Source organism: Leptonotus elevatus, chromosome 13 (genome assembly GCF_054856555.1).
Source record: "Leptonotus elevatus isolate MCC_2025b chromosome 13, RoL_Lele_1.0, whole genome shotgun sequence".
Classification (NCBI taxonomy): domain Eukaryota; kingdom Metazoa; phylum Chordata; class Actinopteri; order Syngnathiformes; family Syngnathidae; genus Leptonotus; species Leptonotus elevatus.
The window spans coordinates 3,139,025-3,156,831 of NC_141251.1; the positions used below are offsets into that span (position 1 = coordinate 3,139,025).

At 43.0% G+C, this 17,807-nt stretch overlaps 1 protein-coding gene across 2 annotated transcripts in view; it reads right to left on the minus strand.

Annotated features, from left to right (window-relative positions):
• Positions 1–321: 321 nt before the first annotated feature.
• Positions 322–17,807, minus strand: part of chrm3a (cholinergic receptor, muscarinic 3a) — an 84,943-nt gene continuing 67,457 nt past the window's right edge. Inside the window, exons 1-2 of one of the 2 annotated variants that reach the window (XM_086092757.1) lie at positions 11,933–12,059; positions 322–4,388 (exon numbers count right to left, since the gene is read on the minus strand). In XM_086092757.1, coding sequence (XP_085948883.1) covers positions 2,411–4,369 — 1,959 coding nt within the window. In that variant the 5' untranslated portion in view covers positions 4,370–4,388; positions 11,933–12,059 and the 3' untranslated portion in view covers positions 322–2,410. Of the gene's footprint in view, positions 4,389–11,932; positions 12,060–17,807 lie in introns of those variants that run through there. The other variant, XM_086092756.1, reaches the window with a different exon arrangement.

Here is a 17,807-nt window from a genome sequence, read left to right on the forward strand (position 1 = left end):
ATATGAATATTTGAAAACAAAGTTCTAAAATATTAAATACAAATGTATTGTACTTAAAAGTTAAATACAACACAACTGTAATGTACTGGATTTTTTTTTTTTTCGTTCAAACCCCATCTAAGTTTTTCTTCACAAACCACTAGAGGGAGCCAACGCACCATTCCACGCATTGAAAATCAATCTCGTGGCAGAGCATTTCTTTGTTTTGACTTGACTGCTGTGGCGTTGCGTTCACGACCGACAGGTCAAGGGTGAATGAAAGCTCCCGTAGAAATAAAACAACTGCTGGAAATAACACAATACCAGTTTGTGACACAATCATTTGAGACCGTTTATTGATTTAAAAGATGCGAATGATTGGCATACTGTAAACGTAACAAAAAGACATTTGCGATCACACCATGTTTACATTCCCGAAATTTGAGAACAAACGTTCCCCACCGATGTAAAAAGTCTTTGTGTTGGATGCATATCAAATACCGAGTGTTGAAAGAACAACCCCCCCCCCCCCCCCCTTCGTATACAGTACATAAAAGTAAAATGGCGGCTGTCCATGAACGCCTTTGTACAATATTCATGGTGACACGTTAAGGGCGCTGCAAGCATACACTGTACGGAAAAGAATGGGACACAACGACGGCAGCTGTCAATCATGACGTCACGGTCCCTTTTTTTTTTACGCTAACAAATTCATCTAGCCAGTTTGCATGACTTGGAAAGCTGAGAGGTGGTTTACAACCTGGATTGGTATACGTACCGTATATCGTGCACTTGATTGATCATTTTACTCACCTGCTCCACTTATTGTGACTCTGTATGTGCCCTGCCATTTACTGGCGACCGATCCAGGGTGTACCAGGTCGAAATTTAGCCAGGGGGGTTAGGCTCCAGCTCATGGAAAATGGATGAATGGGGATCTACCAATGTTTGGGATTTTGTGTGTGTATAAATGGTCAAAGGGGACGCTGACATTTGTTACAGTACATAAAGGTGTGCTATTTGTGGCCTCTTCCACAAGCAGCCACCGAAGGGCACTCAACAGTTGAAAATAGTTTTTTTTCCCCACACACTTAATGCACAATCAAACCCAAAGGTTTGAAAACTTTCTGATCATGTGGATTAAATTCACCGAAGGGCACTCAACAGTTGAAAATAGTTTTTTTCCCCCACACACTTAATGCACACTCAAACCCAAAGGTTTGAAAACTTTCTGATCATGTGGATTAAATTCAATAATCTAAAAAAATAAAACACAAAACAGTATACATCGTACCAGTAATTAGAATCAGTTACAGAAACACAAAAGTTTCCCTTTATTTATTTTAATTGTATATATATTTTTTTAATTCACCTGTCTTTTCTAAAGGTCAACTGGCGGTTGCGAATGAAACTGCACCACAGACAAGCTAAACTGGCAAGTGAGCATGTGAGGTCCTCCTCACACCACTAGAGGGCGCCCTGGCTCCACAGCTAAGCAAAAAAAGAGGACTGACAAAAGGATTACAGTAGAAAGTTCAAAACAAGGCCGTGTCTGAGAAAGTCGACATCTTTGTGTGTGTGTGTTTGTGAAAAGTTGCGAAAGTACACCAACAGAATTATCATTATTATCATCACAATGACGTCAAGTACACGAACACAACCGGATGTACTCGTCGTCGCCATTGTTTTCAAAACCACAACAATCACATCCAACACGACGGCGGTTCACTGGCTGCGGCGCCACACGGAATACCCATAGAAGAAGAGTCTTTTTCAGACTGGCTCAAAAGTTCAAGATGAGTAGCACAAAAATAAAAGCTCTGTTGGACACCATTGAGGTTTTTTTTTTTTTTCGTTTTTTTTTTTTTTTCGTTTTTTTTTTAAATATCCCATCTAACACAAGTTATATCAATGTAGGAAGGCAATGCACAGAAGATCTGCTACAAAAAGAAAAAAAGAAAGAAAAAAAGTCGAGGCCCAGTTAGCACGACACCGAGTACGTCTTGGCTTTTGGTGCCCAAATGACAAGTTCTGATTCTTTACAAAGGCAAAAGCACTCGAGTCTGCACGTTACAAATCTAGCTAAAGATAAAGAGAAAACGATAAGAACCGAGTCAATTGCACTTGAACACTCCAGACCTTCCGTTCGGTTTTTAAAGCCCTTTTCAAGCACGTCCCGATCGGATCCTAAACCTGCATGAAATGGTAGCGTTCTTCCGGGCCGGATCGTCGTCTCGTGTTTCTGGATCTTGCCTTGCGCAGCAGCCCTTCTTGCATGCACACGGACACGAGCACATACACATCGAAACCGCTGCAAACGTCTGCTCGGGTGCGAGTGCCTTCGACAAACTCCCACAAGAAGCCCCCTTTTAGATGCTTCTTATTTTTTTTGATTCCATCATCAAACCGCGCTGTCCCCTGTCCTTTTTTTTTACGTGGACTCTCTGGGGATCCTCCTGTGGAAGACCACAGACTGCCTTTGCTGGAACTGCAGTTTCCTCCGCTTCTTCTGGTCCCAGCGGCACAGCAGGATCATCTTGAAGGTGGTCCGGAAGGTCTTGTTGCACAGGGCGTAGCACATCGGGTTGACGGTGCTGTTGACGTAGCACAGCCAGTAGCCCACCGCCCACAGCGTGTTGGGGATGGCCGCGTTGCAGAAGGCATTGATCAGGACCATAATGTTGTACGGCGTCCACGTGATGATGAACGCGAAGAGGATGGCGCTGAGGGTTTGAGCGGCCTTCTTCTCTTTCACCAAGGACATCCGTTTGCGCTTGGAGATCTGGGTCCGAGCGCGGGACGCGAAACGCTTGGCGAGGGCCGCCTCTTTGAAGGACATCGGAACGGAGGGGGCTTTGGTGGACGCGCCGGCGGCGGCGGTGGAGTCGCGGGCCGCCGCCGCCGCCGCCGCCATATCCGAATCGGAGTTCGAGGTCGGCAAGGACAGGATATTGCGCGAGCAGAAGCGTTGGTGGTAGCTGTTTTCAGTGTGGTTGGCGCCGTCGGGACTGGCGGCCGCGCCGGCGTTTGTGTCTCGGCTGTACTCCGCCCCCCTCAGCGGCTCCTGTTCCGAGGCTTCGTCCAGGTCTTCGCAGGAAGTGAGCTGCGAGTTGACAGCCGCTTTGATGCCAGGCAGGCTGAGCACGATGGAGAAAATAGTGTGGCTGTCCCTGCCGCCGCAGTCTTCGTCGTCTGACGAGCCCGACTGGTCCAGAGAGGCCGCGTTGTCGTTGTTGTTCCAGCTATCGTTACTGCTCTGGTCCGGGTCCCTCTCCCCTTGCCGGATGCTACCGGGCCTCCAGGATCGAACCCCAGACCAGCAGTGCAGGCGGCTGACCAGCTCCCGACACGCGCTCTTTCTTTGGGACAACCTGGTCAGCTCGTAACTGTTGCAACTTCTGGAGCTCCCGGTTTGACGCACAAAACGGGCCCGATCGACCCTGCCGTTGCCGTTTCTCGCCGCCGTCCTCGCGCCGCCGCCGCCGCCGGCGCCGCGGGCCCCTGAGCCCTGCAGCCCGGCTAACTCTTTGGAGCGGTTTTCGGTCTCCTTGTAAATCCGCCAGTAGAGCACGCTCATGATGGTTACGGGCAGGTAGAAAGCCGCCATGGCGGTGCAAAAGGTTATAATGGGCTGCTGGAGGAACTGAATGTAGCACTTGTCCGGCGGCACCGTCCTCTGACCCTCAAAGTACTGCCACAGAAGGATGGCCGGGGCCCACAGAACCAGAGACACAAACCAGGCCAGGCCGATCATAATCCCGGCTCGCTTCGTTGTCCGTTTGGCCCGGTAAGTCAGAGGCCTGGTCACTGAAAAGTAACGGTCGAAGCTGATGACCAGCAAGTTCATAACTGAGGCGTTGCTGGCGACGTAGTCAATCGCCAGCCACAGGTCGCAGGCCCAGTTCCCCAAGGCCCAGTAATCCATCACCAGGTAAGCCGTGTACAGGTTCATGGAGATGACCCCAATGATGAGGTCAGCCACCGCCAAGCTCAGCAGGAAGTAGTTGTTGACCGTCTTCAGCTGGCGGTTGACCTTGAAGGACACAACCACCAGGATGTTCCCGATGACGGTGACCAGCGACAGCGTTCCCGTCAGCAGGACGATCAGGACCACCTGCCACACGGTGTGCCCGCCCAAGGGATCCGGGCCCGACGTCCCGTTCCCATCTTGCGATTGGGTGGCGTTTAAAAGGGAGTCCACGGATGAGGAATTGCCACCCGGGCCGGTCACGTGAAAAACCAACCAGGGTCCCGTCCCTGCTTGATGGAAAGGATTGGATTGCGGGGACAAGCCTACTGCCGCCGCCGCTCCCGCCGCCGCCGCTCCCGCCGCCGGGAAGGTGTTGGAAATCAGGACGAGACCAGAAGAGTCTGTGCTGTTGGAGGTCATTGTTAGGTCCTGGCATGTTCTGAAGGGAAACGGCAGAGAGAGAGAGAGAGAGACACACACAAGAGACAATTAAAGGGAAAAGTAGAATTCTTGTCATGGGCAATAGCATTAAGTGTCCACCAGGTGGCGGTAGAAAGCTACCTCATACTTTCATACCACTCGCTTGTCACTTGTAGCAGCAAAATACTTCTCTCCATACGATCAATGTTATGCATATTAACTGCACACTGTTTATTTTTTTTTTAGTGTATTTACATTCCATTATTATACGAATATACTTTACATATTTTTTTCAAGTTTCAGCTGAACAAATATTACTGTCATATAATTAGACCATATTTATTACTTATTTACTTACCACTTGCAAACATGCAACATTGTTTATTTTCATCCCAAAAAGTCAAGCTACATTTATTACCATTGTCAGCCATTGTAACATTAAGAACTTTAATAATCGTATAACGAGAACGCGTTGCACGTTAAAGTTAAATGTTTAAAAATATTTTTTTCTTAAAGACGATATTCAAATGCATTTTTTTTATCTTTGAAGTCAATGACAACTAAAGTGTACTTAGGGAGTGATTTACCATTAGCAGGGGTGTCCAAACTATGGCCCGTGGGCTATTTGCAGCCCAACAAGCATTTTTCAGTGGCTCGTGGCATATACAAAAAAAATATTTGTGCGGTTGATGGAGATGACCACGACGACTAATGAAATTGTTTTATATTCTACAGAGCTTTTCTAGATACAACAAGTTTCATTGGGAACATTTATTTTCATAACACTGTGGTGGATAATTGATAATGAATTTTTAGAAGCAAAAAATTGTTTCTGATACCTTCTGATTTGTGACAATGTCAGAATTGTAACTAAACGATTCATCGATGAATGAACTGCTTGACATGGTCAGATTGCTACTCTTGCTTTGGTTCTGAATATCAAGATGGGATTCAGCTGCTGGTTAGTGCAGGGGCGGTTCTAATCTAATGGGCTAAAGGCCACCCAATATTTTGACCCCCCCCAAAAAAAAACATTACTATATCTTATTACATTTTACAACATCTTCCTACCCCTTTTGAACATATAAACTCTTTTCTTTCTTCCTGTTCTTGTTTTTTCTTTTTTTTACTTCAATTTGTATTTTAAACTTGTAATGTGTTTTGTGTTTTCTTTATGTTTATAACAATACACTATTTTTTCCAAAGTATCTGTAATATATAAACAATGTATGTTAAATTGGCCCTTAATTGCATCCTCCCATTTTTCTCCTCCAGAAGCTTCCATCTACTAGTGTAGCTCTTCATCTATCGATTTTGTCAAAATACAGCCCGACTTCCATCGACGTCTATTTACGTAAGAAGGGTCCATAAGGACAGACTTTTTTTTTCTCTCTCTAATTAGACCACTTTTCTCTTGATTCTAGTTGAAAAGGAAGCCAGCGTTTGTCTACGATTCCGACAGGCGTTCTCTCTGCAGGCACCGAAAGGAAAGCAATGAAAGGCTTGATTACCGGCGGCCCGTAAGTGGAGTTTGCAATTTAACTTGAGGGTCACTTAAGGAAGCCCGAGACCAACAACACACGCAAAATCTCGCTTTTTTCTGTCAAAGCAATTTCTTGATAATTGGATTATACGTTAGGAGTGCGGCCCCACGTTTTGCCTCGTAAATTACTCATTTGCATTCAAATGGTTGCGCCTTTCAAGCAAAACATTTGACGGCGGATTCCGCTTGGTGTTTATCGCGTCAGCTGCCGAGCGGTCGTAACGAAAGCTGATCTCATCTTGTTTGTTCTAGGAAAGGAGTAATACAAAAGGTTGCAGCCGAATTAATTAAAGGTGGGTGAATGTGTGTTCATTACGTATCGATTTTTTTTTGACAACGGCAGCGCGTCACACTTGAATATGTGTGAAGATAAAATACCTTTAATGCATTTAAGAAAACATATGATGCATAATGTACTGTTTTTCTGAATATAATACCATTCTGCATTTCTAGTAAATCATGCAAATGCTAACGCTAATTTATAAAAAAAAATGTATGCCTATGTTTAGGCTGGGTGAAGATCCATAGCCACTTTCAAGCATCCAACAGATGCACTCATGCACAGGCATTTCAATGCAGAAACACCCTCATCCTCAAAGAGTGTGCCAGGTAAGCAGAGCTGCATCTCGTTATTTTCGTGATACATCCCTATTCGTCCCTTTTTTTTTTTTTTATCAGGAAACCTGCAACTTGTTAAAAATTGTGAAACATGTACAAAATCCAAAAAGGCTCTACACACAAATTCAAATGATAAAAAAATATATCATGACACGCACAAGCAAACACAATCCATCACACGACGCCACTTGTGCGCGCACGCACAGCAAGTCATCCCACTGGGAAAGATATTTGGAGCGGAGAGCGCTCCCACCGAGCAGGTAAAGAACTCAAATAGCCCAAAGGAACCTTGCAGCTCACACAGTATGGTGACGACTTCTTGTTGGAAATCATGCCGAACTCTACGTGAACCCTTACATGTGCACGATATAGGCTATGTTCACGCACACACATCGTATTGTATAGAGAGGAGCGACGCTCAAGTGAGTGGCAGCAGCACATTGGTGTCACAATCAAATCGAAGCAGAGAGCTCACCGCAACAATGGAGCCACAGTCACGACTAAAATGGGTGGGTAGGGGTAAGGGGGGTGGGGGGGGGGGGGGGGGGGGCTGCACGGGGCATTTGGGGGCGCCACATTTACCAGCAGCAGAAAGAAGCAAATGTGGGATGCACTTCCTCTATTGTGACTCTTGGGAAATTTCCAAATAATATAAATTCATGGAAATGAACTGGAATGTAAAAAAAATCTGGGAATGTGCTGGATTAAAGTGAGAATTTTTACAAATGGCTGTAGATTAAAAAAAAAAAAAAACGAAAAATAAGATTTTTTTTTTTTTTTTTTAAACAAAATCCTTCATCTTATATTCTAGTGAGCCTGTTTGTCAGTAACGTGCACTTACTTGCGTGTGTTAAACATCTTTTAATTGGCAGAACGTGTGGGAGCAAAGATAAGGAGCTTTACCAGCGGGAGCGGATCTGCTACCTTGGGCTGCTGTAAACTCAGGGGGGGGGCAGGCAGACTTGTGTACCGGAAGGAAGTGGGAAAATAAGACAAAACAGGAAACGGGTTCCCATCTGGAGAGGTGAGAAGAAGGTAGACGCAAAAAAGTAAGGAAAAAAGATTGCGTCCCATTAGAAGAACATCAAACGCTGTGTTTCCTTACTTTTTTTTTTTTTTTTTTTTCATTTGAGAGGCCATAGGCAGAAGCAACGGTAAGAATCACGTGACTAACGACCGTTTGTCACTCTAACCCATTAACGCTGACCAGCGAGGCAACTCCTGTGATTGCGCAATCACCCGCCGCGTCTTATTTCCATTCGGATAGCAAAGTGCGAGTTATCGTTGCTTGTTTTGAAAAAGTCATTTGTTAATTGAGCCTCGCAGGCTTGAGGCTAATACGCAGTCGGGCCACAACGTAATTAAATCCGGGTTGTGCCTTTACAAGATTGAATTTGAATTGTCGACGCCACCTGGCGTGGCGATGCACATATTTACAAATCTGCGTGCGGGGGGGTCAAGAAGGAGAAATGTGCACAATTGCAGTACGAGTGCCCTGTAAGAACCCACTTGAGAAAAAAAAAAAACGATGCAAATGAGAGATTCCTGTGGAATTTGCATAAGAATGCTGAAAAGGCTGACATGCAACGGAACTGCGGTAGAATTGATTGAAATGTTGAAACGTGAGAATTGAAAATGTTTTCATTGGTTGACAAATCTGGAAGGAGGAAGTAAATAAGCAAGAAATCAGCTTTTTTTTTTATTTTTTATGTGCAATGCTGAAAAATGAGGACATTTGGGTAAACGGTTCTGTATGAGCTGAGCAGTTTAAAGTTGGAATTCAGTACATCAATCATGTACAATTATTGTTACTTATTGATTTTTGGTGTGGAATTGTGGGGAAAGGGAGAATAATGCAGAAATGTGAAAGCATCCGGTAAAAATTAAAAAAAAAAATATTTTTCAAGGTGAATGTGGAATTGTGGCTGAAGTGAGGATTAGGTGGAAAAATATTTCCTGATGCGTTCAAAATTGTCTGAATGCTTCGAGTTGGTTGAGAAATTTGGACAAAATGCAAAAAAGGTGAAGATGTGGAAGAAGGATGGAACTGCTGTATAGAAATATCTCATTTGCAAATGTTATTATGAAAATGTGGGGAATTTTTTGAAATATTATTAATGGCTCTATACAGGGGGAAATATAAAACGCAAATGTCAATTAATTTGCGTATTCTATTTTTTTTAAATGTGGAATTTTGGGAATGTGGGCATTTTTAGAAGGTAGGAAATAACTTCCATGCTGTTCCGTATGAGCTGAAATGGGAACGTTGGGGAAGGTTTTTGTGGAATGTCTCATTGACTTCACAGTTTTTATCGCGATACTTACGTATAATGATAAAAGGATGGAAGAAGCCGTAATCTATGTGGCACAATTACAACGTGACAATGGAGGGAGCGGTGACTCATTACGGTCAAAATGTTTGATTTTTCTGGTGACTAATCGAATGTCTCTAAGCAATCGATTTCTCTTTTCTTTTTTTTTTACACACACACAAAATGATGTAAGCCTTCGCATAAATGGCCCCACAGACAAACAAATCCGCTGACATGCTGTGCAAACAAGACTTTAACACTGACGTTATGATAGCGCGGCTGTGGGCGCGCTCGGCCCTCCATTTGGACTTCCAGGCACGTCGGTGCGATGGTCTCAGGTACACAAGACAAAATCCATACTCATTTACTGTGATGCAACACCGCGCAGTCACTGACATTTGTCTCGACGCACCCCGGATGCCAAACGGTCCAAGCAGGCGGGGTCACCGGGGGGTGGGGGGGGGGGGGGAGGCGGGGGGAGGGGTTAAAAACGGCTCTCAAAAACGTCATTGTTGCTGGTTTGCGAACAAGCGCGTTAATGGCTTAAGACTCACGGAAATCAATCTCCAAAGTTAATTCTAAAGCGGTACATGTTACATAAGCTAATTGGGAGTTAACCGTGCAGAATTGGCTGCCGTGCAGGATGCAAATTATGGCTGAGTGAGCGCAGAACAGGAAGTGCACGCTGATTGATCGCTCATTGACAAGACGCACGCCGCATTTGCGTGTATGCTCGCACCACGACAACATTAGAACAAACCATTTTGCCGTGACAGATGATGATCAGGTGTGACCTGGAAATGATCCGGTTTCACTTAACTGGGCCCAAAAGGATTTATTTACTACAAATAAGTTATGTTTGCTCGTCTATGATAGCGAAGTATGATCTCTAAAAACACCACAAAATGTCATTTGATTTTATGTTTTTTTTGTTGTTGTTATTTTTGAAAAAGACTAAATAGTGACAAAGCTGCTAAATCGACAACACCGAAGAGCCACTTAAATCCATTTCCGCCACGGTCGTCACGGCAACGGCAGCAAAATAACAAAACAAAAACAAACATTTCCAGCAAATGTATTAAGTTAAGTGCACAGCCATTTTTTCTGTCTTGTGTATTTTGACCGAAGAATATCAGATAACGTTTATGAAGACAATTTGGAACTTATTTAAATTGTAAAAAAAAAAAAAAAATGAACATAACTTAAGTAATTCATTAATGAATGCATTGGGTTATTTTTGATGAAGCAGAAATGATCATCACAAATCTTAGGAGAAGAAAATTCTTGGGTTACAGCGATACACCGCCACGCTATGTTTCTTAGCGGGGAATTAAATGTAAATATGGACGTACTTGTACTTGTATGTTCACTTGAGCGCAATATTAGATCAATCCAACGATTCATCAGCAACATAAGCGGCGAGAAACGAGCATTAAATGCGCGCTTTGAGCGTCACAGCTCCACTAATGAGATGATTTTTTATTTTGTTTTTCCCAAAGATGGCTGCGGATAAATTGATTTCATTTCACCCCTAGCGTGACCGCTTAGCTCGTTTCCCGCCGCAAAGACGCGGAATGCAAATGTATACAAACGATGGGAGAGTCTTCAACTTTTTACGTGAGCTCCCTGTTGTAGCGCTTTAAAAAGAAAAACTTTGCTTGCGCAGGAAGATAGTAAAGATAGCGGAGGTGAAAGTTTGTTGCTGCAAACCGCGCCGCATGTGACATCCAGCGGGGGGCATCGCAACCACTCGGGCCGGGACTTTTGTTGGCTCATAAATGTCTTTAAATGTCTCTTTATTGTCAAAGACTGCGGAGGAAGGATTGCTCAGTGTAAATACGTCGGGACAACTTAACTGGAAGTCACCTGCAACGAACCGCCTAAAACAAGCCATAAAAGTACATCGATTCAATGTATGCACTGGGAGCTAAAAAAAAAAAATCATATTTACAGGTCAAATAAAATCATAGCTTGTTTTTCCCGCAAGCTGTTTATTCGTCATTTCCATTTCTGTCTTTTTATATGTAAATACCAAACCATTCAACCAAAATGTATGAAAAGGTGCTAGCTTAATGCTAACTAACATATAAGCATGATGCATCTCTTCTAATTTTATCCGCCATTTTTAAATGTAGTCTCAGTTTTTAGTCCAATTTCAAATCCTGCTTGTTAGCTCGTCAACCTCATCCCGTTTTCATTTAGGCTGTTTTTAGTCGACTATAAATCGAGCATTTTGGTCTTTATTTGAGTCCGAGAAAACATAATTGTATTCGTTTTAGTTCACAAAAACTGTCAACGTTTTTGTCTAGTTTTCGTCAGGACAATCATTTAACCGCTGAATTAAAAAAAATTAAAAATAATTAATAACAGATTATGTTGAACATTATCTAAAACTATTTCACACAAAATTTCTTCACACGCAATTACAGTATACAGTATCAACAAGTGGCTACTGTGGCGCCATGCTATGAGCTATTAAGTTAGCCAACATTAGTTAGCGGTCGAAATCTCCATGCTATGAGCTATTAAGTTAGCCAACATTAGTTAGCGGTCGAAATCTATCGCTTGAGATTTTACTAAATCAAATCATTTTTGTCCTGTTTTTGTTCATGAATGGATTTTAGTCCATTTTTTTATATATTTTTTCAAGTGAAGTACATTTTCGTCTCGTCTTCATTAGTCAACAAAAACGCATACTGATTTTGTCCCAATTATTGTTCATTAGCGAGTCTAGTTTTAGTCTGGTGAAAAATGTGTTGACGAAATTATTTTTGTTCAGTTTTTGTTGACGAAATGAACACGACTCTCTTCCAATACAACTTCATTGAAACCACTCCTGAAAGGGTTTTTAATTGCGGAAAAAAATAGCATTGAGACGGCAGCAAAGCATTTCAAACTGAGACGATCATAAAGCATCAACGCCGTGCCTCTTGAACGTGCACAATCATAAACAACTGTATTCAGGACTTAAATTATTCAACACCAATTAAAAAAACACTTTCACATGAAGCTCATCGGTGCTATTAATGCAAGGACAAACAAATGAAAACAAATGTCTCGTACCATAAAATGGTATTTCATAAAACTCACCTTTTGGCATATATATTAGTACGTTGAACCTTATCATGAAGTATGAAGTTGTGTAGGACCTTAAAAAAAAAAAACTTAAAAAAACAAAGCCACTGCCAGAAGATAGAGCGAGACCACGGCTTGCGCAACAACCCAAGGCCACGCGTCAGGTCCTCCCCCCCCCCCCCCCCCGCTGACAAGAAGCAGCCAAGACGAGAGAAGATGGATTTGCTGGAACCGAGGCGGAGATAATCCCAGTTGGCTCTTCAAGTTGACACATTTTCATTGAGGCTGATTTAAGGGAGGACGTTAGAACGCAACGTTTTTGCTCCTCGGTGGCGGCTGCAAAGCGAGCGCTATGCCGGGAAACCATCTGCTTGGTCCGTCCCCTCCGGCAGTCGAATCAGGATGGGAATTGACAAAACGGGCAAATCGTCGGTCCACGGGAGCTTATCAGTTGCTTTTATCTTTGACTAAGTCCCAGTTATAACTATTATAACATTTGCGGATTTAGCAGATTTTCCCTCTCAGACCTGGAAAGTCCGTGTGAAAATGAAAGCCGAGAGGCTCCGTCTGGGTGCCGAATCCCTCCAAGCTGCCCCATCTCCTGCTTTGGTTGTGTTCGTCTCATCTGTTGGTTCATTGAGTCCACGTGTTCCCTAATCAGTCGCAGATTGTCACAGTTCTGATTGAGAATTTGGGATTTGGGCTGTGAATTACTGTTGATTGACTGGAAGGACAGTAGTGTACACTCTAAAAACATTTGGGTCAAAAGAACCCTTTTTTGGGTAAAAATTGGACAGATCCTCTACTTGGGTCAATTTGACCCAACTTTGTAAAAAATTGGGAAAAAAAAAATTGGGTCATTTTGTATAAAACAACGCAGAAAGTTGGGTCAGATCATCTATTTGGGTTAATTTGAGTAAATTTTGGGTCAAAAATTGGGTAATTTTTTTATAGAACAAACCAAAAAGTTGGGTCTTCAACTTGGATCAATTTGACCCAACTTTGGGTAAAAAAAAAAATTGGGTCATATTGTATAAAACAACGCAGAAAGTTGGGTCAGATCGTCTATTTGGGTTAATTTGAGTAAATTTTGGGTCAAAAATTGGGTAATTTTTTTATAGAACAAACCAAAAAGTTGGGTCTTCAACTTGGATCAATTTGACCCAACTTTGGGTAAAAAAAAAAATTGGGTCATATTGTATAAAACAACGCAGAAAGTTGGGTCAGATCGTCTATTTGGGTTAATTTGAGTAAATTTTGGGTCAAAAATTGGGTCTTTTTTTTTATAGAACAAACCAGAAAGTTGGGTCTTCAACTTGGATCAAATTGACCCAACCTTTGGGTGAAAAAATTTAGTCATTTTGAATGTAACAACCCATTAAGTTGGTTCAGATGCTCTACTTGGGTTAATTTGACCCAACTTTGAATCAAAAATTGAGTCATTTTGTATAAAACAACCCAGAAAGTTGGGTCAAATTGAACCAATTTTTGGTCCATAATTGGGTTACGTTTGACTTAACTGTTTTTTAGAGCGTAAGGTCACAACATGTTCCAGATATCTGTGTCTGTGATGACAGAGACACGCAGAAAGCCAATTTCAGCTTCTGCAATATGCGCTCGATTTTAATGGTAATGAGGGGAGCCGCTTGAATTGGCCGGCAGTCAGCTGCGTTCCATCCCACAACAGTACAAAACACCCTCTCCTATCTGTACTAGTCAAGCAAAATACCAAAAGAAAGAAAACTCAACCATGGGAACTTGTTTTCATCCCGCTGTTGCTGTTATAAAAGTATGAAAACAATCACAACTACTGTGCTAAATGGACAGCTGAAGTTATCGAGCAAAGATAAAGTGAACCAGCAGCGCGGTAATGACAACACAATGACAGGTTGTGCAGATAATTGTCGCATCGTTTAAAAATGACCGGTCGCGCATTAATTGTGACACAACTTTGAATGTGCGCTGATGCAGAAAGTCCTTGAGCACTTCAAAGAGTCCAATGCTGTGGAATGTGGATCAGTTGGTCCAGCTTTTGCAACTATAACAACCCTCAACTTTTTTTTGGGGAAAAGGCTTTCCACAAGGTTTGGGAGTGTTTATGGGAATTTTTTTTCCAGAAGCGCATTTGTGTTGCTGGACGGGGGACGGCCTGGCTTTCAATCTCCACTCGATTTCCCTCCCAAAGGTGTTCTATCGGGTTGAGGTCAGGACTGTCCAGGCCAGTCATCCGCATCGAACGCTCTCATCCATGTCTTTATGGAGCTCTCATGTTGGAACAGGAAGGGGGGGGGGGTCAGACCCCAAAACCGTTGGATTGCCTCAAGTCTCTCTGTATGCTGAAGAATTTCTTTGACTGAAACTAAGAAGTCATATAAATGTTTTGTGGAAAAATAAACTGGACTACATTTTCCCGGTTTTCTCTAACAGCGGTATGGAATTGATAGTATTTGTGCCTCGGGGGAGAATAACTCGACTTGAATGTCATGATAGCGTAAACTCTGGACAGGAGACGTTAATCACTTTGCAATTACCACCTGCAAATGTCTCTGGCAAGAGCCCGTGGCTCGCACCCGACGAGAAAAGTTGCACGCTTTGGCCTCAATGGCCCGTTAAGGAGGCTCTTATCGCAGCGTGTTTTTGAGTGCTCGCTGCGCGGAGTCAGCAAACACGATGCGCCAATGCGGGAATGTTTATGGTGGTGGGAAAAGCAAGGTCGCAAGTTCAAGTGGAGAAAATATTCCGTGCTGTTTTTGTTGTTGCTTTACAGTAAATTAGTTTTCTTTGTCGTTTTAATGACCTTTTTGCAGAGCTCATGTTGACATCATAAAACATTAAATAGGAGAATGCGTCTAAGCAGTAGCGATGACATTAATTAAGGTTCCGCTAAGCCACTTCGTATTGTTGTCCAATTTGGTTGCCTCCGGTATTTATTTTTATTTTTTTTGTATTGATGATAATTAACATTAGTTTTGCGACTGGGCTCAGGTATATACGTGATTATATCTGAGACACTACGTTGAAAAATGGGGTACGACTCAAATGGTAAAGCGGTCATCTTCCGACCCGAAGGTTGTTGGTTCTGTTGGAAATCATTTCTTTGATTTCTGCGTGTTCAAATAAAGTTCAAAGTTGAAGTCTCGTGGAGAAGTTTGCTAGCTTTATTTCAGAGTCTGAAAGACATCTCTCGAACCTGGCTCAAAACAGCCCTGGTCCAAAAAGTGTGTCCTTCTCAAAGTACACGCATACATTTATACAAAAACAGTTCCCACACCCCTTCATTGACAAAGAAGTACCTTTTGCCCCTCCAGACATAAAGCAACCCATGTGGCACTTTTTGCCAAGACAAGAGTCTTCAAGTCTAGACCCCCCACCCCCCCCCCCCCCCCCCTGTCATCTTGTTCTGTCAGCAGAGTGAAATACACTACTTGATAATCTTACTTCAGTTCCTATCTTAATCCACTCAAGATGTGGGTAAACAATTGGCCCCCAGTGCCTCGTGGCACCAGGGATTCACGGCAGACGGCCTTTTTGGTCAGACACCTCTCATTTAGATTGAATCAGAAACCTTACTTCCCCAGGGAAGAGAACAAAGACTATAGATGAACTAACATATGGGGAACAGTTGTAACATATCTAACTAATCTATCAAAACACTTTGAAAAATGTAAATTGAAACAGAAAAACAATGTTAATAATCTAACAGTTCAAACCTCAACATTTGTGACCATGTGGAAGTGTCCTTGAGCAAGATGCATCTCTTCTAATTTTATCCGCCATTTTTAAATGTAGTCTCAGTTTTTAGTCCAATTTCAATCTTGCTTGTTAGCTCGTCAACCTCATCCCGTTTTTATTTAGGCTGTTTTTAGTCGACTATAAATCGAGCATTTTGGTCTTTATTTTAGTCCAAGAAAACACAATTGTATTCGTTTTTGTCTAGTTTTCGTCAGGACAATCATTTAACCGCTGAATTAAAAAAATTATTACTGCGTTATTATCAGTTGGTGAAATGAGGAGAGTGTTAAAACACTTTGAGTAAAGCGCTATTACAAGTGAAAAGCCCCATTTTTCAAGCCCAAAAATCAATAAAATTATCTGTAAACAGATGGTCCCTCACACTCATTATTTCGTCATGAAATTGTGTTTCATTTGGTCAAATCAAAGTACTGTACAAGCTCTGGAATTTGCCCAAAATGGCTGCTTCAAAACAAAATGGACGACTTGAAAAGGGACATTAAAAAATGCATCATTTTTTTTTAGCACGACACACGCAAACGGGTAAAGCTAATGAGTTCTCAGGCCCGAAAAGGATCCTCGAGGCCTCTGCAGTGGTACTTTTGGCACCGCGGACCCAACGTGCATTTCTGATCTGATCACAGAAAGCATTTTGCAAGTTGGATGCAGTAACGTCCCTGTTGCTGGAAAATAATCCTGTAAGGAATTCAATATTCCCACTAAATATTCAGTGAGTATTTCAGAATAAATCAGTCGAGCAATTTACGGAGAGAACTGGCATTTGCCCCGAACCCCCGCCCCCACCCCCCCCCCCCCCCCCCCCCCCAACGGTGCCGTGACGCCAGCTTGGCCGACAAACAAAATAGCAGAGTCGAAGTTTGCTATTTATTTATTTACTGTTCACACGTCGGGTTTCCACGTCAACCCGCGGCAAAGCGTGCATAAAACGTTGCATAACACATCATTTATTTAACACCGCATTTGCAAGTTTTCAGATATTTCCGTCCTCGCGCAGGCCACAATTCACCTCCAGTTTTTTGGGAAAAATAGATGAAATGTTGTTGCTCGCATAATGTGTGTACATACCGACGCTTTTTTTTGAGTCCGACTGAACATGTTGGCTGGAAGTCGTCGCCTGGAAGGGATTGCTCTGCGTATTTTAATACCAGGAAGCAGCTCAGCATAATTATTCTGCCTAACCTTGTTTATTCTCTTTTATGATCCCGGGCAACCAGGAGTTGCTCTTTTATTGAGGTGACTCGCTGCTGCTGCTGCTGCAATCCAGATTAGCGGAGCGGGAGAGGCTTCTCGCTCTGGCACCGACAGCTCCGGGAACAGACGGCGGGCTTGACGGGTGCTGGCTGCGCTGGCGAAACAATGCCGGAGAACGGGAATAATAATAATAATAATATTCATGAGAGTGAGAGTGAGAGGTTCCGCTGGATGCCAGGGAATGTCCGCGAGTGGATTCCCGCCAAAAGCAGTGAGGCGGAAAGAGTGTTTGCGGGGGGGGGGGGGGGGGGGGGATAAATAAAACGCATTACACGTCACTGTATAATTTAGGTTCAGCCTAAAAACGAAGTGCGTATTCAGTGTCTGATTGCAAAACGTGATCCAAATTGAATTTGTCCATTTTCTACTATGGCGGCAAATCATATTATTTGTCGTATAAAATTATAACTTTGAATCCATCCATCCATCCATTTTCTGTACCGCTTGTCCTCACAAGGGTCGCGGGGGTTGCTGGAGCCTATCCCAGCTGGCTTCGGGCAGTAGGCGGGGTACACCCTGAACTGGTTGTATAACTTTGAAGAAGAAGAAAAAAAACATCAACGCATTGACAATGAAGAGAGCAAGACTTGACCGACCTGTCATCGGTCTACATGACATACTGTATGCCACGTTATCATTATGAGAAAGACAAGCTGCTGTCAGACGACGTGCTAACCTCGCACCAAAGACGTCCAAAGTGAACCACTACACTACCAATAACACTTTACTGACATACTATGCACACACAAAAAAATCCATTCTAGATACAGTATTCGGCTTTCAGGTGAATTTTTAACGTTGAACCTAAAACAGACTAACCTTAACAGGCAAACATAAAACTCATTCCCCGCCAACCCGGATCCTTGACGTCTATAGCCGTCAATGG